At 30.7% G+C, this 22974-nt stretch overlaps 2 protein-coding genes across 5 annotated transcripts in view; one reads left to right on the forward strand and one right to left on the reverse strand.

Annotated features, from left to right (window-relative positions):
- fancb (FA complementation group B) overlaps nucleotides 1–2760 on the forward strand; it is a 19251-nt gene extending 16491 nt beyond the window's left edge. For 3 of the 4 annotated variants that reach the window (XM_016489757.1, XM_016489761.1, XM_016489758.1), the window contains 2 exons: nucleotides 927–1292; nucleotides 2357–2760. In XM_016489757.1, coding sequence (XP_016345243.1) covers nucleotides 927–1292; nucleotides 2357–2438 — 448 coding nt within the window. In that variant the 3' untranslated portion in view covers nucleotides 2439–2760. Of the gene's footprint in view, nucleotides 1–926; nucleotides 1297–2356 lie in introns of all 4 variants that reach the window. The other variant, XM_016489759.1, reaches the window with a different exon arrangement.
- A 2070-nt stretch (nucleotides 2761–4830) lies between these two features.
- glra2 (glycine receptor, alpha 2) overlaps nucleotides 4831–22974 on the reverse strand; it is a 21507-nt gene continuing 3363 nt past the window's right edge. Inside the window, exons 3-8 of the mRNA XM_016489782.1 lie at nucleotides 19161–19228; nucleotides 16810–17033; nucleotides 13338–13420; nucleotides 11517–11654; nucleotides 7926–8116; nucleotides 4831–5137 (exon numbers count right to left, since the gene is read on the reverse strand). Coding sequence (XP_016345268.1) covers nucleotides 4856–5137; nucleotides 7926–8116; nucleotides 11517–11654; nucleotides 13338–13420; nucleotides 16810–17033; nucleotides 19161–19228 — 986 coding nt within the window. The 3' untranslated portion in view covers nucleotides 4831–4855. The remainder of the gene's footprint in view (nucleotides 5138–7925; nucleotides 8117–11516; nucleotides 11655–13337; nucleotides 13421–16809; nucleotides 17034–19160; nucleotides 19229–22974) is intronic.

Consider the following 22974-nt stretch of genomic DNA (forward strand, 5'->3'; position numbering starts at 1 on the left):
ATATATATATGTTGTTTAAATATAATAATATAATATCATATAATGTATGAGATATATGGCCCTATGATGGACAGAATCGCAGAATCCAGTCATGAAAATAATATTTAGATACACTGATACACACAAAAAACTCTCAAAGATCTTCACTACAACCTGTCAAAATAAATGATTGGTTTAACTTGAAGAAATTATGACAGAAATATATTACTATTGTACAGCAGACAATACTTATTAAAGTAGTAATAATAATAATACAAACTTATTCAACTATTTTAAATGAATTTCATAGGCCTTATTGTTTTATAAAGTTTAATAAATCATTAAAATGCTGGAGTTTTTATTAATTAGATTTTTTATTTTTGTTAAAAATGTATTTAAACAATTAAAAACAATCCAGAAATATTAAAATGAAAGAAATTTAGAAATGTAATTTTTGTTAAACTTTTAATAAATGTAAACATTTTCATGATTTTAATTAATTCTGAATTTTAACATAACTATTAAAATGCAATCTAGGGAAAAAATAAAATGGAATTTGTGATAAAATAAAATGGATTTCATATATGAAAAAAGGCACTTCAATAAATTTACAAAAGGAAATATTCGTAAAAAATTAGGAATACAGAAATAATTTTAATTGAGATGTAAAAATAGAATAAAAATAAATTAAAAAGCCATATGAACTATTATGGTACTTTTATGATGTGCCTTTTTTGAGGTGGTCACTGAAAAAAATAACAGCATATTTCTTTAAAATGACATGAGATGAATAAATGATAACAAAATGGACTTCATTTCATTCATTTTAACTAAAAGTTTGATTCATTGGAAGATTTTTGCTTGAACGACATGAACTTGAGAACCCATAAATCTCTTTGAAACTGTGTTGCTGTTGGATGAACGTGATTCGTTGTGTTCTGCCGCAGGGATGAGCTGAGTTTGCTGCACTTCCTGCACTCGCTGTGTGACTTCCTGCCTGTATCACATGACGTGCAGCCGCTGGAGAGGCCGAGCTTCTGCGCTGGATCTCTGGCTCAGACTCTGCAGACGGAGATCCACACCGTGACGCAGGAGGCGTCTTCAGCGCTGCGCTCTGATGAGGGAGTGAGGAGAGGAGAGGCGGAGTCACAGACGCTCCACACACTCAGGGAGGAGTGGCTTAAAGAACGGGGGCGGTGCAACGAGAGGCTCCGCCCCCTGCTGGACGAGACACGCTACAGCAGACTGATAGAGCGCATTATTCACGCGCAGCTGGACGCAGATGAAGCCGCTCTGATGGAAGCTCCTCGTTTGTAGGTAAAGCAACATCAAACTCACCGTCCCGGCAGTCCAAACCTGTGTGATGTTCTGGCAAACTCATAAAAATACCATCTAAAATACACCAAAAAATGATCATTAGTTCATGTGACTCTCCACTGCAGCTCTAAAATTGTATTTTAAACATGTTATGGTCAGTCATGTGACATGTGATAACCAATGACATTTGTCTCCAGTGACATCAGAACTTTTGTAATTTTATTTATTTAATCTTTTCTCAATTTAGGTTTCAGAGCTGTTGTCCACTTTCATTTTCAGCTTTAGAATTTTTTTTTTTTTAGGTTTATTACTACTTGTTATTTTTAAATGTATATTTATTTTTATTTCAGTTTGTATTTAGTTCTTTTTTAGGTTTATTTTATTTTAGTAATTTTATTCTGCATTTGTATCAGTTTTATTAGTTTTTTGTTTTAAATGTCTATTTAGTTTTTATTATTCATATAATTTTGTTTTTCATTATTTTCAATTTTATCAAAATCACTTCAAATTGCTACTTCGAATTAAACTAAATGAAAACTAGAAAAGTGAGTAATTGATAAAAGCATAACTGACAGGTTTTCATATTTTATCATAGTTAACATCTATTTTAATAGTTTAATATAAATGTTTTTAATATCTTGTTTTAATTAATGATAATAACACTTCAGAAACGAAAAAGAGACATTTTTTAACAAAAAGTTCAAATAAGAATATTTTTTTTAATAAATGAAATGCAAATAATGAATATAAAAATATGATAATATTGAAAAAAATAAATAAATAAATAAATAAAAAAAATATATATATATATAAACATAATATTGACAAATATGGTGCCTTTTTGCCATTTTTGGAGCTTGACAGAAGTGATGAAAAATAACAGCTTAGGGGTTTGAAATGGCATGAGATGAGTAAATGATTTCAGAATTTGCATTGCGAGTTGAATTATTCCTTTACAACGGCTTGGTAAAGAGGTAGAAGAAGCACAAGGAGCATCACAGCCTGATCAAATAAATAAAATAACACATGTTACTCTGAATGACAGCTCTGTATCTTTCAGCGGCTGTCGATCTGAATCTGCGCTGAATGATGAACGTCTCCGTGAGCTTTTGCTGGAGATCGAGAGTCTGGTTTGGTCTTGAGGTTCTGCAGGGCTTCACGGCTCTAATAGCTCAGAGACGACTCTTCATCTGCCCTCAGAGCGTCAGAAACACAGATTCTCCATCACCGCCTGTGTCTCGCTTCCAGCAATCCTTTGTGCATTTACTGTTCAAAATAAACGCTTGGATGCAAAAAGCCTTGAAGACAATTATTATTATTTTTTTTTATAAATGAGGTTCTTTATACTGTATTTCAGTCTTTCTGCTTTCTACCAGAATTTCACATTATTTGCTGTTGTAACTTGTGGAATTTAATAGCAATTTAAGTGTGTAAATTATTTCCAAATAAATCCTACATGTAAATCCTATAGTGTGTGTGTGTCTGTGTGTCTGTGTGTGTGTGAGTGTACAGGTTTATATATCCTGGTGGGGACTTAAACCTGAATACACACGTGTTCTAATATCACTTTACATCCAAATTCTAAATAAAAGCCAGTTGGTTAAAGCTTCATCTCCAGGAAGTGACATCGTTTTGGAGGGAAATCGGCAGCACGTCTGTGAGTATTACGATGTCAGTGTGTCTGATGCTCTTGTGTTTCAGTCTGCAGATCAATCAGCGTTTGACATGAAGATCAGCATCCTGAGGAACCTTTGATTGAAATACAGCTGTTTCAGACACACTGAGGATTTCCACAAAAATACTCTGATTTTCTCTTGGAGCGGCAGAAACTGGCAGTGAATTACACATATCGAAATGTATTTGGTTTTCTAGTTTTGTACGTATATAACTAAACGATGAACGAAAGAAAAATGCACATTACTTTTGACTAAGATAAATGATTTCAGTTTGTTCAGAGTTGATTGCATAATTTTCTGTATTTAATGTTGGTGTTTGTCAAATAATCAGCACGATTCATAACAGTCCTCATGTGTTTCAGATGAAACGGAGCAAACAAGCACCACTGACAATCATCCAGCTTGAGTGTCCTTGCCACTGTTACCATGGAAACCAGCATCAGCACCATCCGTCTGGAGCTTCATCACTGTCTGTATGAGATCAGCTGTAACGGTGAGTGTGATGACTTGTTGTTATTACTGTTTTCTTGAAATATATCATTCCATCAGTGTCTCAGCAATGGATGCTCTGCAGTGAATGGGTGCCGTCAGAATGAGAGTCCAAACAGCTGATAAAAACATCACAAGTAATCCACAGCACTCCAGACCATAAGTTAACATCTGGAGAAGACAAAAGCTGAAACAAATCCAGCATTAAGACGTTTTTAACTAAAATACATTGAGTCTATAATCCATAATAACGCTTCCTCCAGTGAAAAAGTGTTCTGGTGTGAATCAGGAGAGAAATCTGCACAGATCAAGCAGCGTTTAAACCGCTCTAAACAAATATGTGGCTGGATTTTGATGAGAGAGACAACAGGAGATGCACTTATTATGGACTCATATTTTAGTTAAAAGCGTCTTAATGCTGGATTAGTTTCAGCTTTTGTCTTCTCCAGATGTTAACTGATGGACTGGAGTGCTGTGGATTATTGTGATGTTTTTATCAGCTGTTTGGACTCTCATTCTGACGGCACCCATTCACTGCAGAGGAATTGATGTCCGCAAGACATCACAGTTTAGGACAGACATCTTGCCAATTGGTTTTGCAACATCTTCATTATCTAATCACGATCGTTTGATCCCCAATAATTGGCTCAGTGGACCTGAAATATGAAAATGTTCAGCATATGCAGCGTTTAATAGTTTGATACTCAACACATCTCCAAACAACTGATTATGCGTCACAGTCGTGAGAAATAGACAAATCTACATCATACCCTACTGTAATGAGACAAAACCAAAGACACTTTCCATCTGTGATCTTCAGTATTATGTGTTATTAATAATCCAAACCAACTGAGACGACAGCTGAGGAAAAATGTTTTCCTATAAATTATGGGTAGAGCTGAAAGCTCCATATCGGTAAATATAATATAATACAATGTGTATATATATATAATTGTGTGGTGTGGGTATGTAAATGAAAAATAAAAATATTTTTAATATATTATAAATATATATTTGAAAAAATGTAATATGGTATTTTGAAAGTATTGTTAAAATTTAATTTTAATTATTCAAATATAATTTTTAATTTAATTATAGAACATTTTATTACATTATATTTACCGACTTTTAATGTAGCATTTTAATAATATGTAATATTTCCATTGATATAACCTGGACATCGATGGGTTCAGTGAGACTCATCCTCATAAATCCACAATATTGTGTTTGTGCAGTAAAACATGTGCTGCTGTGATTAGAAAGAGGAGAAGAGTGACGACTCCAAAAGACTATCGTATAAAACAGCGTCTTTCGTACGAAAACGTCCGTCAAAAGCTGATCAGATGTCCAAATACTGTCGATGCGGTTGATTATCCCCAGTGTTTGTGTCTGCATCAGGTTTTGCTGGCGCTCTCGTGTCGGATGATCTTGTAGGTGATCCAGTAGAAGACGTTGAAAATGAGGAAGGCCAGAGGGAAGGCGGCGCGTGATACGGTGTCGATCCTCTTCGCTCGGTCCACAAACTTCTTGCGGTTCACGTCTGTGTCCTTGGGGACGGCCGGCGGCGGATTGGCGTTCGTCTGCGTGTTTTTGACCGTCGTCCCGTCCGTCACATTCCCGCAGGACGCGGTGTTATATCCGGAGAAATGCAGACGGCCGTCCTGTAATTCCTCCTCCTGTGCTTTCAGAAACACAGAGAAACAGGTTCCTATGCGGTTTGGAAAAGTATGGAATTTAAGTAAATTCCAGGTCTGGAAAAGTATGGGAAAAAGAAAGCAGAGTATGGAAAAATATTTGCATTTCCAGACCTTTGCCCCTATTTAGTCTTTATATTAGAGCCCGACCGATATGGGTTTTTGGGGGCCGATACCGATATTAGGCGATACCGATATATCGGCCGATATTCTTTGTGTATATTATAGTACAATAAGAGTACAGTATAGTACGAGCGTGTGTTTTATAGACATAATTATATCTGGTGATCTAAAATGTGTTTATTTCCTGTAGGTCAGATTTTTGAATATCTGTGCGATTTTGTTTTATGTAATACTATTCAAATCTGTCTGAACACATTGTTATATTAGTAGCAGGCAGGTTTGATAAAGACGTGAATGGGACACATTTTTAGTTGCGATATTTGTACTACGTTCATCGCCCTTCTTTCGCCGCAGGGTGGATGATCCTCACTCGATTAGCGCTGCGTTTCTTCAGCCTGCAGCGCGTCTTCATCTTTGTCTCAGGTGTCGAGGCTTTTGAAGCTTCAGGTGCAAATGTGTTTGTCTAAAATTAATGGAGCGATAATCCTGCAAGAGCTTTCTGTGTTTTGTAGCTTGTTAAAGGATTGTTGTTGTCTTTCTTTAGTGGCATATTTAAAAGGATTCATATTTAAGTTGATTTGATGCTAACGCTTTACAATACGGTTGCATTTAATAACATTATTGCATTTGCAAACATGTACTAACTACTAACTAAAACTGATTTTGATCAAATGATCACATTCACTCATTTTATTGTTTTTAATTGTAATTTTATGGTGTTTTTTGTTGTAATTTTAGAGGTTGATGGTAAAAATCACCATCCACTTTCATTGTCAGTTATATGTATTTATTTGAAAATATATTTATATATTTTTATTTCTACATGTAATATATTTATTAAATGAAAAAATATCCACTTTCATTGGGAATTTGTTTTAAACATTGATCTGTATGATGATCACATTCACTCATTTTATTGTTTTTAATTGTAATTTTATGGTGTTTTTTGTTGTAATTTTAGAGGTTGATGGTAAAAATCACCATCCACTTTCATTGTCAGTTATATGTATTTATTTGAAAATATATTTATATATTTTTATTTCTACATGTAATATATTTATTAAATGAAAAAATATCCACTTTCATTGGGAATTTGTTTTAAAATATATTTATATGTTTTAATTTTATTTCTAAATATATTTAGAAATAAAGCAAAAATGTATTTTAAAATAAATACATTTAAATAACAATGAAAGTGGATGGTGATTTTTATACTATATTGATAAAATCTAAAGTTAAACATAATTATTTGGGAAAAAAATAATTAAAAATCTGTCATGATTTACTCAACCACATGTTGAACCAAACTTTATTTCTTCTCTGGAACACAAATAAAGATGTTAATCAAAATGTCACAACTAAAAATTAAATTATCATTAACTTTTTATTTTATAAATGTGTTTGTATATGTATATATGAACATATTTTAAAATAAACAAATTTCAATAACACAAAATTAGATTTTTTTATTTTATGAAAACATTTATTAAATAAAAAAATCCACTTTTTATGTTACTTATTTTAAAATATATTAATTTTTAAATTTTATTTCTAAACATATTTCTAAAATGTAAAAATATTAGTTTTTTTTTTCACATTTTGATTAATATCTCTTAATATTTTTGTTCCAGAGAGAAAATGTGACCCTGGAGCACAAAAGCAGTGTTAAGTCGCTGGGGTATATTTGTAGCAATAGCCAACAATACATTGTATGGGACAAAATTATCCATTTTTCTTTTATGCCAAAAATCATTAGGATATTAAGTAAAGATCATGTTCCATGAAGATATTTAGTAAATTTCCTACCGTAAATATATCAAAACTTAATTTTTGATTAGTAATATGCATTGCTAAGAACTTCATTTGGACAACTTTAAAGGTGATTTTCTCAATATTTTGATTTTTTTGCACCCTCAGATTCCAGATTTTCAAATAGTTGTATCTCAGCCAAATATTTATTCAGCTTTCATTTATTTCTAAACATATTTCTAAAATGTAAAAATATTAGGGTTTTTTTTCACATTTTGATTAATATCTCTTAATATTTTTGTTCCAGAGACAAAATGTGACCCTGAAGCACAAAAGCAGTGTTAAGTCGCTGGGGTATATTTGTAGCAATAGCCAACAATACATTGTATGGGTCAAAAATTTTGATTTTTTTGCACCCTCAGATTCCAGATTTTCAAATAGTTGTATCTCAGCCAAATATTTATTCAGCTTTCAGATGATGTACAGATCAAAAATACTTTGACTGGTTTTGTGCTCCAGGGTCACAAATAAAGTTTGGATCAACATGTGGCTGAGTAAATGATGACAGATTTTTAATTATTGGATGATTTATTCCTTTAATGTTGTTTTTGTCCCATTGGAGATTCATTTCAGCCTACAATATGAGCAGTTCCTTCACATGTTTGAATAATTACAGAGTAAACAGACGAGCGTTTGCGATGCTGAAGTAAACGGAGTGTGTTGTTAAGCTGCTGATTGAGTGATCTGTAATATCTGTGGGGATGATAGAGCTGATGGGTTTAGCTGGCGAGGCTGAGGCTGTTTTTGTGGGATGGGATTCGTTCTCCGGCCTTCAAACTAAAGATGCTTGAACCCTGTGAAGCCCCAATCATAAATGCGTCTGTCAGTGTTTCGGCACCTTCTGATTTCGTCTCTGTCTTCGTTTCAGCCGCAGAAACTCCTTCTGCTGTCTGGAGACGAAGTTAACGCCGGCGTATTCCAGCAGAGCGGCGAAGACGAACAGCAAACACACCGCCATCCAGACGTCTATGGCCTTCACATAGGAAACCTGCACAGGAGCAGACGAGGAAACCAGTATAGACTTGTTTACTTTCTATAAAATATAAGTGCATGTATACTTTACAAAATGAAATATAAGATTTTCAGCTCTGTATAGTTTATTTTATAAGGTACTAAAAAGTATAAACAATTTTAAATTAAATATTTATTTAGAATATTTAAATTAAATAAAAGTTGTATATAAGCTTTATATATAAACACATTTTGAACTTAATAAAAATATACTTTTTATTATTATTTAATATTATTTAATATATTACATATAAAGGAAATCTATCTATCTACCATCTATATCTATCTATCTACCTATCTATCATCTATCTATCATCTATCTATCTACCTATCTATCTATCTATCTATCATCTATCTATCATCTATCTATCTACCTATCTATCTATCTATCTATCATCTATCTATCATCTATCTATCTACCTATCTATCTATCTATCTATCATCTATCTATCTACCTATCTATCTATCTATCTACCATCTACCTATCTATCTATCTTCCATCCATCCATCTATATATATATGTATATATATTATTTATCTTTATTTATTTAACTAGAACATTTCATATATTAAAGCAACATATTTATTTATTTATTTAGTTAGTTAGTTACTTATTTTGATCTCAACATATTAAAAGTAACTAACTAAGATTGTTCAGAGAACATTTTAAACAAATAAATCATTGAATCAGTTTCGGTTCACTAAAATGGACATTGCACTGATTCAACTTTATTTTCTAATCAGTATATCAAATAAAAAAGCCTAAAAGCATGAATTATGAGTTGTTTTCATTCACACATTAGCCTGTGTGTTAACTGTTGATAATCGTTATGTTTCTGATTATAATATCTGCTGTGAGTTTAGCAGACAGACAAACAGACTGAATGAGTCAGATCATGCAGAGAGAAAAGCCTTCATTAGAAGCTCCTGCAGGATTATGGGATTATTATCCGTCTAGTAATGAACGCTTTGATTTCCAAATAATACTGATTATTAGATTAACATAATGTCACATGCATCGTATGAGGGTGAAACCAGTGAAAGCTATATAACATCCAGTCATATTTTTGTGACGGTTATAAGGTACTGAAACCCTCTTCAGTCAGAAAAGCAGCGATTAGAGCCAAAGGTAATTTGCATTATGGGTTATGAAACAAAAAACCCTGATAATTGTGTTCTCAGCTTCTGTTGTTTCAGTCGGGACTCTCTCCATTTCATATTCATGTTCCCTTTCATGCATAACGCTTCATCTGCGTCTCTCATTTACAACAATGAACTAATTATCAGTCTGAAACTCATTAAAAATATATAAATCTCAAAAAATAAGCAGAGTTATGCTTTAGTAACTTCTTGATACTGTGGTCCTATTATGAGGAAACAGGTTACAGAATCAAGAAATTACTGAAGCATGAATGTTTTTATCATTTACAGTTTATTTTTTATCAAGTTCATTTTTTTCTAATTGAGCAAATATGTAAAATAAATCAATTTCATTGCAATGTTTACTTCCTTTTTATTAATGTTAATTGTTTTTTATTTGTGAAAAAATAAACTAAAATAATTAGAAATAAATAATTGTAAAATTAATAAATATTTGTAAAAAAAAATCATTTGAATTTGATCAATTAATAATCTGTCAAATAAACAGATTTATGCTTTAATAACGTATTGATTCTCTAATCACTATTTTTCACAAATAAAAAAAATAGTTGAAGCATGATTAAAAACGACAAACTGCAATGAAATTAAGATTTTTTTTTACATATTTACTAAATTATAAATAATAAAAAATGCAATAATTAAAAAATGCAGTCTGCAAAATAAAACGATTTATGCTTCACTAACTTATTGATTCTGTTATAATATAATAGTTTTCACAATTAAATACTTAAAACATGAATTAGCATGAAAAGTTTTCAGAGAAAAACATCTCATATCACCTGCTGAAATGTTCCTATTAATACATTTCCCTTCCAAATGTGCATTCTGAATAATAAATACAGTACGTTTATTTCCCAACTAACCTGCTGCAGTCAAGTTCGTACACACACAGTCACAGCTTCACAAAGACCTCTCTAGAGGGATAGTTCAGTGTTAATTTAATCATCCTCAGGGCATGCAAGATGTGAGTTTGTTCTTTTCATCTTGTTTGCCATCCGAGATTGGAAAAAGAAGATTTTTTGAGAAGATTTAACTTACTGTATGCAAAGGAGAGGAAATGTATGTGTAAAAAAAAAAAAAACTATATATATATATATAAAAATTGTTGCTTGAAATGAACTAAATGTTAACTGACATAAAAAACGTATTTTATTTCAGCTAGTTTTTAAGGCAAAATTTCTCATTTTCATTTAGTTTTCCTTCATGTAATAAAAAAGCTCAAACTAAAATAAAAATATTTAAATAATATAAAAATTGTTGCTTGAAATGAAATAAATGTTAACTGACATAAAAAACGTATTTTATTTCAGCTAGTTTTTAAGGCAAAATTTCTCATTTTCATTTAGTTTTCCTTCATGTAATAAAAAAGCTCAAACTAAAATAAAAATATTTAAATAATATAAAAATTGTTGCTTGAAATGAAATAAATGTTAACTGACATAAAAAACGTATTTTATTTCAGCTAGTTTTTAAGGCAAAATTTCTCATTTTCATTTAATTTAACGTCATGTAATAAAAAACTGAAACTAAAATAAAAATTAAAAGTTAGTAAAATAATATATGCATTTTAAAAACAACAAAACTAATAATATGAAAAAAAAAATCACAACAAAAATACTAAAACTTTAAAATTAACAAGGCAATATAAAAATACAATCAAATTCAAAACATTAACAAAATCTATAAAAGTATCTCAGTGAAACTAAAATAACTGGTTTGAACTGAAATACTAAAATAACTTTAAAAATGAATGAAAACTATACATTGTAAAAAGATGTAAATAAAAGAATCAATACAACTAATTTAAAAAGATGATTTAAATCAATTTTAGAAGTAAAATTTCACGTTTAATTCAATTGTGAAATTTACTAGCAGTGAAAATTGAAAGAATCAGGCTCATGTTTGCATTTTATTCTGTCTCTGGCCATAATTCTGAACTTGATGTCAGGATTAGTCATAAAATAATTGATCAAATTGTTATTAATGCAGCTCAGATTCAGACAGGAATCATGTGTTTGTGTTTTTCTGCTGATTAAGGGAAAATACGAAACGACTTCACCATACGAATGATTATTAAAAGCAAAAATGCCACAAAATGCACACATTTAGTGAGAAAGTGTGATGTGAAAGCGCAAACCAGACAGTGTTTTTGGAATCTAGCAGCACTAAATGAATAAGAAACGAGTACTGGTTCATTGAGGCAGTGTGACTGAATGATGGGGTTGTTATGATGATTGTTAAAGGGGTTATGAGTGACCTGTGTTGTAGTGTTTGGTGCAGTAGCCCAGCTCCTTCTCGTCTCTGATGATGAACTGCGGTAACGTCAGACCCTCGGCGACCTGAACCGGACCTTTATCGAGCCACTCGAAGATCAGGTCGTTCATCGTGTAGCCGACTGGAGAAAACATGAGCGGAAACACTGCGTTACTGCTGTTAGCCTTCATTAGCATAATAATAAAAAACACTTTCAGTTATACCTTCATTCAAGGTCAAGTACTAAGATAGACTAAAATTGAAAATAACTATAAAAAAAAACTGAAAAAACAATAAAACTAAATAGGCATATTAAAAAACAAACTCACAAAAATGCACAACAAAATGACTAAAACTTTAACTAAAATGAAAATGAAAACAACAAATATAAAAATAAAAACCAATTCAAAATATTAATACATTTTATAAAACTAAAACAAAATCTAAAATAAAAAAAATAAAACTATACAGACGTTAAAAAATAAAAAAATAAATAAAACCGACAAAAAGTACAACAAAGTGACTAAAACTTTAAAATAAAAATGAAAGTGGGAATATGAAAAAAAAAAAAACGAAATATTAATAAATATAATAAAACTAAAAATAACTAAACAACTGAAAACTTCAACTAGAATTAAAATAATAAAAAAAATCTAAATATTACCAAATATCATAAAACTGTAAAATATATAAATATCATAAAACTAAAAAAATGTTTTATATAAAAATAAAAACTAATTCAAAACATTAATAAATATCATAAAATTAAAAATAACTAAAAAACTGAAATAGAAAAAAAAAAAAAAAATTTATGTAGACATGATAAAAAACACTAAAAAACCTGACAAAAATACACAATAAAATGACTACAATTTTAACTAAAATTAAAATAAAAATGGCAAATATAAGAAACTAATTCAAAATATTAATAAAACTAAAAATAACTAAACAAAAACTGAAATAAAAAATAATAATAAACTATATAGACATGTTTAAAAAAACAACAAAACGTATGAAAAAAAAAAAACTAAATATTAATATAATAAAACTAAAAATAACTAAACAACTGAAAATCTTCAAACTTCAACTAGAATTAAAATAATAAAAAAAATCTAAATATTACCAAATATCATAAAACTATAAAATATATAAATATCATAAAACTAAAAAAATGTTTTATATAAAAATAAAAACTAATTCAAAACATTAATAAATATCATAAAATTAAAAATAACTAAAAAACTGAAATAGAAAAAAAAAAAAAAAATTTATGTAGACATGATAAAAAACACTAAAAAACCTGACAAAAATACACAATAAAATGACTACAATTTTAACTAAAATTAAAATAAAAATGGCAAATATAAGAAACTAATTCAAAATATTAATAAAACTAAAAATAACTAAACAAAAACTGAAATAAAAAATAATAATAAACTATATAGACATGTTTAAAAAAACAACAAAACGTCTAAAACTAACTAAAATTATAATGAAAACACAAAAAAATAAAAGTAAAACTGATCAAAAATATCAACAAATATCGTAAAACTAAAAATAACTAAAAACTGAAATTAAAAATGATAAAAACAATATAGGCACTAATAAAACCAACAAAAACCGTTATCTAAAACTAAAGTTTAAACAGAAAATATAAAAATAAAACTGAGTAAAAATATTAACAAATATGGTAAAGCTAAAAATAATGAAACAAAAATTGAAATGAGAAGTAATATAAACAATATAGACATTAATAAATCCGACAAAAACACAACAACCAAATGTCTGAAACATTAAAAGAGTCAAATGAAAATGAAGTACGCACAGCTCTCCAGCTGCATGGTGCAGGTCTGTACGTCCATCGGGAAGTTCTTCAGATCCATCGGACAGGACAATATTAACGTCAGCCTACAGACAACGTGACAAACACACTGCGTTATATAATATCATTATAATATCAGACCAGATTCATGTGACTGCAGTGTTTAATGTTAGACGAGTTCATCTGAGAAACACCTGCAAGCTCAGTCCTCAGCCGATCTATGACTTATGCATGAATTCAGAGCTGATGGCTTGTGATTTATAGAAACCGAGCATTTATGAAAACTTAGGACAGCGTCATATCAGCTCATTTTCAAAATAAACATGTGGATTTACGATAAGAGATCTGTTCAGGGCTCGTGTTCGCCCGAATCACTGGTGAATAGAAAAGCTTCGATTTATACATACGATGTTACTATTGTTTGAGCACTATAGTAAAATATTTCTGTTTTGCATCCTGTTCTAACTCAATGCCATTTGAGAACTAGACCTGATGTTCTTCAGCATGACTTGGATGCGAAGGGCATCACATCTTTAAGACTATAAATAGAGCACAATCTGAGAGATTTATGATTTATTTTGTGCTATAACTTTTCATAAACATTCTAAAACTTGTTAGATTATAAATGAAACAATGCCATTTTTTCAATGTGTCAGTGTTATTTTTGTATTTATATACTATTATAGTATTTATTAATATTTTGAATTACCTTTTATTTTTTAGATGTTTGGTTTTATTCATTTGTGCCTTTGTGCATTCTTATTAGTTTTTTTCTTATATGCTTTCATTTGTTTTATTTCAGTTTTAGTTGTAGTAATCTTATTCTTCAACTTCAATATTTATATTTTATCCAATATTTATATTTTATTTCAGCTTTCATTTTAACTTTACTTTCAGTAATTTCATGTGCTTTTGTCATTTTTATTCCTTGTTTTATGTTTCTATTTAGCTTTCATTTCGATTTTAGTTTCTATAATTATTTTTAATATTAAGCTGTTTTAATCTCTCTTTTTAATATTTCTATTTAGCTTTTATTTTAATTGCTTTTTGTGCTTTTGTCACTTTTATTAGTTTTTTTTTAATATTTCCTTCATTTATTTTTATTTTAGTAATTTTAGTACTTCAACATAAAATGTTTTATTTTATTATACTTCAGTTTAATTTTAGTTGCCATGGCAACACTTCTAATTTAAGCTTTTTAAGTAAGTTTTTCATCTAATATTTATATGTTCTTTGATTTCAGCTTTATTTGGATTAATGGAATGGTTTTAGTTCACGATAACAGAGTGTGTGTATCACACAGGCCTGTATGTTCAGCGTTTTGCTCTTTGAATGCTTTAAAGCCAGTCCTGCGCTCGAGCTTCAGCTTCACCTGAGATGATTGTAAATGAGCGCCGATCATCAGGCTCTTGAGCGAGCTTTAACTGATCCTGACTTCAGTCGTTCTCTTGTGTTTTTGCTGCTGAGTGAATCGCTGAACGTCTCTTACTATGTGACAAATATATCCCATCAGTGCAGAAGAGTGAACAGCTTTATTATCAGATGAATTTGATGTCTGCTGCTCTTATTTGGCTTGTTTTAGTATTTTTAGTACTTCAGCTTACACTTGTTATATTTCAGTCAGTTGCCAAGGCAACACTTCTATTTTTGCTTAAGTTTAAGTTGAAGTTTTCCATCTAATACTTGTATTTTATTTCAGATTTCATTTTAATTTTAGTCATTATTTGTGCTTTTGTCTCTTTTTTTTTTTTTTTTTATCTATTAGCTTTCATCAATTTTTATTTCTTTTCGTTTTTGTCATTTTTGTTTTTCAATTTGAGCTTATTTTCAGTTAGTTGAAAAGGTAACATTTCTCATTTTGTTTAGGTTTTTAATCTTGTATTTAGATATTTTTATTTCAGCTTTCATTCTAATTTTAGTTTAGTCATTTTGTTATGTGCTTTTGTCATTTTTATTAGATAAAAAAAAAAAACTTTAGCTTTCATCTTTTTTTCAGTTTTAGTACTTTAACTTAAACGTCTTTTGTTTCAGTTAGTGGCTAAAGCAACATTTCTTATTTCGTTTAAGTTTTTCATCATTTATATTGTTTATTTCAGCTTTCATTTTAATTTTGTGCTTTTATCATTTTTATTCATTTTTAAATATTTATATTTAGCTTTAATTTATTTTTATTTCAGTTTTAGTCATTTTAGTACTTCAACTTAAAATTGTATATTTTATTTTTATTTAAATTTTATTTCAGTTGCCAGGGCAACATTTTAAGTTTTTTAGGTTTAAGTTTTTTCATCTAATATATATTTATCGTTTTGTTTTATTTCTTTCATTTTAATTTTAGTTTTAGTCATTTTGGTTTTAAACATTATTTAAATATTTTGTGCTGTTAATTAGTTTTTGTTCTTCTAAAACATTCATCCTGTTTGATCAAACGAAACAAATCAATTTAAATAAAAAATAAAATAAAATAAATAAAAAATATGAAGATCTGCTCCAGATTTAACCCTGAAATGCCTGAGATATGAAAGTCAGAGAAATAAACAATTTTTGAAAACTTTACACAAAATATAAAAGAAGTTTAAAAAAAAGTTTGCATACATGTTTTATATGTTGTACCATATTTGATCCATCAGGTTTTTATGGCTCATATAGTCTGATATAGTGAGAATATAAAGAAAAATCTTTTATAAAGAGACTCAATCTGAACAAAAATATGAATTTGCTCCAGATGCTGATATTTCTATGATGATATTCTGCTGCTTGTAATGTAAATCAATGAGATCTTTATAACAGTGCAGCAGATACTGACAGGGGTGTGAAGCTCACTTATAAGACGCGCGATCTGCGCTGCCTCGTTTCTCTCTCGCGTGTGTTCTGCAGCAGTCACTTGGATAAGTCATTGTTGCTTGTTGACTTTTGATGAGTTTGAGGGCATGATGCGCGCTGTGAAAAAGTGTGTTGGAAACACAATACTTTTACTTGAGTATGTTTTTTCAGTACTCTTTCCACCACTGGATACTGACATAAATTGATCTAAATATCAGTGGTCGCTCTATATCTGCAGTAATCAGTAATGTGTCTCAGTAAAATGAGACTGAAATGCTCCAAACATATAATGCAGTGATTGAGAGCTGAAGAAATAAAGGCTCCTCAGAAGATGTGAGATGTTCTGGAGGCTTGTGAAGATCATTCCTCCGCTGAGGAACAGTGAAAGTAAAGCTTCTGGAAACAAACGCTCCTCAAAAGATCCTGAGGATCAGATTTGAGACTCTAAAACATGATTGATGGAGAATCAAGTAAAGCTGAGCTGCTTCAGTCCAGTAAGTGTTCATCTGGAGATATTACTGCAGGTATTCTGACCTTTACTTTACTTTACTGACACGAGAAGAGTTTCTACAATTACACTAAAAGAGCTTTTACTGGATAAAACACTCTAAACTCTCAATCAGAGACAGAAGGAGTGTGTTAATCGTCTTCATACCTGATGCTGTACAGGACGGTTCCGTCCTTGAAGATCCTCAGGAGCTTGTTATCCGTCGTGACGTCGTGGAAGTTGGCTCCCTTCTCGTTGGCGAAGAACAGGTCTGGTTTCCAGATGGAGTCCAGCATGGACGGGTCCAGATCCAGAGAGGAGTCGGGATACTCGCTGTAGGCCAGCCGAGGGTCGTTCCACTTCTGCCGCAGGAAGATGTTCACCCTGTAGTCCTGAGACACGAGTACAGTCACGGGCGTTTCAATGATCGTCCGTGCCAAAGCGAGTCACAATGAGCACATTTTAGGAGTTCTTTTTATTTTCACATTCTCCATTAAAAGACCTTCAAGATGATATATGTGATCCTGAACCACAAAACCAGTCAGAAATGGAGATGCATCATCTGAAAGCTGAATAAATCATCTTTCCATTGATGTGTGGTTTGTTAGGATAGAACAATATTTGGCTGAGATACAACTATTTGAAAATCTGGAATCTGAGGGTGCAAAAAAATCAAAATATTGAGAAAATCATCTTTAAAGTTGTTCAAATGAAGATCTTAGCAATGCATATTACTAATCAAAAATTAAGTTTTGATATATTTACGGTAGAACATTTACAAAATATCTTCATGGAACATGATCTTTACTTAATATTCTAATGATTTTTGGCATAAAAGAAAAATGGAAAATTTTGACCCATACAGTGTATTGTTGGCTATTGCTACAAATATACCCCAGCGACTTAAGACTGCTTTTGTGCTCCAGGCTCACATATGATTTGTTGGAATCGGACAAAAAAATGCCTGAGCTACAGCCGTCTGAAGTCGACGAAGTCGGTTCTAAAAAACTCGAGATGAAGTTTTCTGAAGGTTCCAAAACAAAACCACCAGCAAAATTGCATTGTTTTCTCCACTTCCTTCCTTCCTATTAATTACTATACTAATAATCACAACATAGCCATTTTTTATTTGATCTTTGTTATTAAAAATAAGAACCGATGCAAAAAAAGCAACAACAGTAGAACAAATATAAGAAAGAATCAAACAGGCCAAGCGCATTACTTTTTTCATTTTACATCTAAACAAAAGCATTCAAGTAAGAAAAACGAATAATCCAATGTAAAAATCACTTCAGTGTGTTTATTAAAAATAGATTGATTATTAAAACTACAAAAGCAGTTCGATCAAGATCAGAATTTTCATTTTTGGGGTGAACTAACCCTTTCACTTCATCATAACATTTTATAAGCATTGACTTTATAAGCATTTCTGTGTGCTTTTGTTCAAAGTTTAGCTTAACTAGAGAAATCCAATGCCATTCAAGGTTTTCATTAGACGAAGCTCTGTGAAAATGCTGTTGGACGAATATATTAGCCAGACTTTTTGTTACATTCATTACAAGCAAATAATGGCATTACAAAAAGCCTATAGAAATCAAGCGAATTAACTGCCGAAGTATAAAGATAAGTAGCATCATTTAGTGTGCATTTTCTTTAAAATGCATTAACAGCATTTTATTACAGTTAACAATGTATTATATATGCATATATGTAATATATAAAAATATTATAAATGTATTTTAAAATATTTATGCATATATATATACATTTGTACAAAGTATGAAAAAATATATTTTATATTTTAAATATATTTTATACATCTGTCTATATATATAGATCTAAATATATTCTAGTTATTAGAATTATGACACAAAAGTAAATACTCCAGATGCATTATATTATTTTAAGACATCATTATTTTAAAAAGCAATGAAATATATAAAATCATAAATTAAATGTAGTGTTTTTTCACATCATTTTAATGTTGTTTTGTCCAAAACTCATCAAGCTCTAGTGGTATTTAGTATTCTCTGTAGAGTTCATTAGTGGCCTTGTATGACTGGCTGCTGAAGAATGATCATCAGAAACATGTAAACAAAATTAGCATTTGATCAAAGCAGCGTCTCTGGTGCTCGTGTTTAATATCCACTGGAGATGGATTTCAGGAATATTCCCAGGAAAAGAGCTGGGAGTTGTTTACGCCTGAAGCGTCTGGAAATCTCCAAACGTGACTCTAATCGATCTGAATTCAGGCCCGCTGGCCGATCCAGAGCTTTGTTCTCCGTCTGAGTTATTAAGACTAAAGCGCTTTAATGCCAGTGTGTGTAGAACAAGGAGCACTGAGGGAATGTTTCAGTACAGCGTCAGTGGAAGGTGAAATCTTGTTTTCAGAGCTAAGTTCTTTATTGGATTTTATTCTTGTGATTGATTGGAAAGTGTTGATTAGAGATGATTTGCAACAGGAACGAATAGTAAATGGATAATAATTCCTTTTAGCAAAGTAAATGACAAACACTCACCATAGTGGTTTCTGTCACTGAGCCGAAGCTGTTGATGAATATATTACACGTGACGTTCACAGGAGGACCTGCAGACAACAAATAAGAACAACATGATGTTAAACAGCAAATAATTCAGTAACGTTCACATGTTAAGCCACTGAGTTCACCATTCAGATGACATGTAGTAGCATTCATTTATTTGATTAAAAATATAGTAAAAAATCTGAAATATTATTAGAATTTAAAACAGCTGTTTTCTATGTGAATATCTGTTAAGCTGTAATTTATTTCTGATATAAGAAACATTTCTGATTATTATCAGTGTTTAAAACAGTCGTGCTGAACTATATTTTTGTGGAAACTGATACATTTTATTTTTCAGGATTCACAGATGAATAGAAAGTTCAAAAGAACAGCATTTATTTGAGATAGAAATATTTTGTAACATTATAAATGTCTTTACTGCAGAGTTATTTGAGTATTATTTATATACTACCATAGTTTTTAATACTATTTTGAATTAGTTTTTATTTACAGTGGGGCAAAAAAGTATTTAGTCAGCCACCAATTGTGCAAGTTCTCCCACTTAAAAAGATGAGAGAGGCCTGTAATTTTCATCATAGGTATACCTCAACTATGAGAGACAAAATGAGAAAAAAAAATCCAGAAAATCACATTGTAGGATTTTTAAAGAATTTATTTGCAAATTATGGTGGAAAATAAGTATTTGGTCAATAACAAAATTTCATCTCAATACTTTGTTATATACCCTTTGTTGGCAATGACAGAGGTCAAACGTTTTCTGTAAGTCTTCACAAGGTTTTCACACACTGTTGCTGGTATTTTGGCCCATTCCTCCATGCAGATCTCCTCTAGAGCAGTAATGTTTTGGGGCTGTCGCTGGGCAACACGGATTTTTTATGTACTTTTGTCATTTTTTTTTTTTTTTTATATATATATATTTCAGTTTTAGATCTAGTTTTAATTTAAGTGCATTAATTTAATTTAGTTGCCTATAGGTAACATTTCTAATTTTCATATAGCTTTTCACTTAATATTTTATTTCTACATCTATTTCAATTAGCAAAAATGTTTTAATAGTTTTTTTTTTTTAATTACTGTCACTTTTGATCAGTTTAATGCATCCTTGTACAATCACGTAACTGAAATAATGTACATTAACTGCCTTTTGACAATATTTGATTATACATGTAACTGTAATATTCATTATATTAATGAATATGAATTAATTTTCATTATATATTTAACTCTAATATTTTATTTCAGCTTTTACTAAATTTGCAAAAAATGCTTTACTGTCACTTTTGATCAACTGAAAGCATCCTCGTACAGTATTGTAACTCAAATACTGTATATTGATTGCCTTTTTATAGTTATAATCCTTGTCTACACTTCACAGTTTCTTCATTTCTGTTGTATCCCTCATTAGTAATTCACTTCTGCTAAATGAGTCAGTGTAAATATTTTAACATGTATGCGTTTGCTCTGAAATGGTTAACGTAGATCGAAAATATTCAATGCAAGAAGTAAAGCATTGTAATAGATTGTGACTATATATCGCTCGGCGCCACACAGCATGCTTTTTTGAGCAGATTGTAGCCTGTCATGCATGTTGAAAATCATGAAAGGAGTTTATTAAGGTTCTCTAGGTGCAGCGTTCTAAAAATAATCCATTCAATGCGCCTCGGAGGGATTTTGAACCTCGTGAATGTTTTCTAACAAGATTGCGTTTTAATCACTGCTGGGCACAAACACACATCCACGCCAAACTAAGCTGAATCAAAGCTGGCGCTCGTCTGCTGGAGAGCCAAGGAGAAGCAGACAGACGCTGTAATAGCGTCCTTCAGATACCGCTCCGAAACAAATAAAGTAAGAGACTGTTAAATAACACAGCAGATGAACGCAGACGAATTACTCGATCCTTTGCTTTGACCGACACCATTCACTTCCAAAATACACTGAAGTAAAACTAGTTCCTCTTATAGAAACCTTCTCAGTATTGCATGAGCAGATTACTTTATTTGGAATATAGGAATATAGTGAGAAGTTGTACCAGTGTTATTTAGTATCAAGATACTGTTTTATACAGTAACATAATATATAACATATGTTTCAACATATATCATATGTGACCCTGGAGCACAAAACCAGTCATAAGGGTCAATTTTGTGAAATTGAGATGTATGCATCATCTGAAAGCTGAATAAATAGGCTCTCCATTGATGTATGGTTTGTTAGGACTGGACAATATTTGGCTGAGATACAACTATTTGAAAATCTGGAATCTGAGGGTGCAAAAAAATCTAAATATTGAGAAAATCATCTTTAAAGTTGTCCAAATGAAGTTCTTAGCAATGCATATTACTAATCAAAAATTAAGTTTTGATATATTTACGGTAGGGAATTTACAAAATATCTTCATGGAACATGATCTTTACTTAATATCCTAATGATTTTTGGCATAAAAGAAAAATCTATAATTTTGACCCATACAATGTATTTTTGGCTATTGCTACAAATTTAGAAGAAAATTAAGCCTATATTAGGATTTGTTCAGTTAATATGAACAATTATCCATATCCAACAATTACTCATACTAAATCCTTACTGCTGTAATTAAAACAAAAAACAAATAATTAACTATATTTTGCATAAGGAAAATTAACCCTATAGCTATTTTTTGCATTGTAAAATTAATGTAATCAATTATGCACATTACATCCTAAAATCTTACTGCTGTAATTGAGCAACAACAACAGAGAAGTAATAGAAAATTGTAGCATATATTAAGATTTGCATTGTGACATTAATCAATTATGCAGATTTCAATTAAAAACATTGTATTACATTTATAGTACATTACATTATAGTAATACAGTTAAAAACACTGTGTCTACTGATGAGGATAAGACAGTAAAATATCCTAAAAAAAAAAAAATTTAATACTTGGTAGTGTTTTCGTGGCACAAAATATAAAAAATGGCAAGAAACTACATTATTAGCATGAACGAACAATAAACAATACTTCTACAACCTTTATTAATCTTAGCTAACATTAGTTATTTCACTGTGAACTATCATGAGCAAACAATGAACAATTGTATTTGACTGTTAATAATAGCTATACAGATATTTTGCTCAGTGTTAACTAATGCATTAACTAATTTTAACAAATGAGTTACTGAATGATATTCTTAAGACAATTTATATATGTAGATAATTTGTGCATGAATAATTTCTTGTTTTTTTTTTTATATTGGGGTGAGATGTAAGTGTAAAGCTGATGGTTGACGGAACATGTTTCAATGAGTTCATTTGATCCAATTAATTATGGAAAACATAGCATGTTAAAACGCATATAATGCACCGCCTAAAGCATCGTAAGCCTAAGTTGATCGTAGCTCCATTGGTTTCAATGGGTCCACCATGTACTTATGCTTGCAATGCTTTAGTGAAACACAGCCCAGACTCTACGTCATCCTACATTGATGCAGTTGCTGATGAACTTGATGCAGGACGACTGACTGCGTGATGAAGCCTATTAGAATGCAGTTATATGAGCCTAAAATTCAAGATATGAGTGCAAAAAATCACACTATATGGGTTTTTGTCACAGCAGAACATCTCAGGTTACTTATGTAACCATAGTTCCCTGAGTAGGGAACGAGACACTGCGTCCTCTAGGGGTCGCTATAATTGCCATGGAACAATTATGTCTAACCCTATTATTAGGGTTGCTACATACCCCAAAAAACGTACCTGTTAGGGCCAGAACTCCTGGGCCCGGGGTAGAGCTCAAGGCTTGGAATCA

This window comes from Sinocyclocheilus anshuiensis, unplaced genomic scaffold, assembly GCF_001515605.1.
Source record: "Sinocyclocheilus anshuiensis isolate Anshui unplaced genomic scaffold, SAMN03320099.WGS_v1.1 scaffold394, whole genome shotgun sequence".
NCBI classification, from domain to species: Eukaryota; Metazoa; Chordata; class Actinopteri; order Cypriniformes; family Cyprinidae; genus Sinocyclocheilus; species Sinocyclocheilus anshuiensis.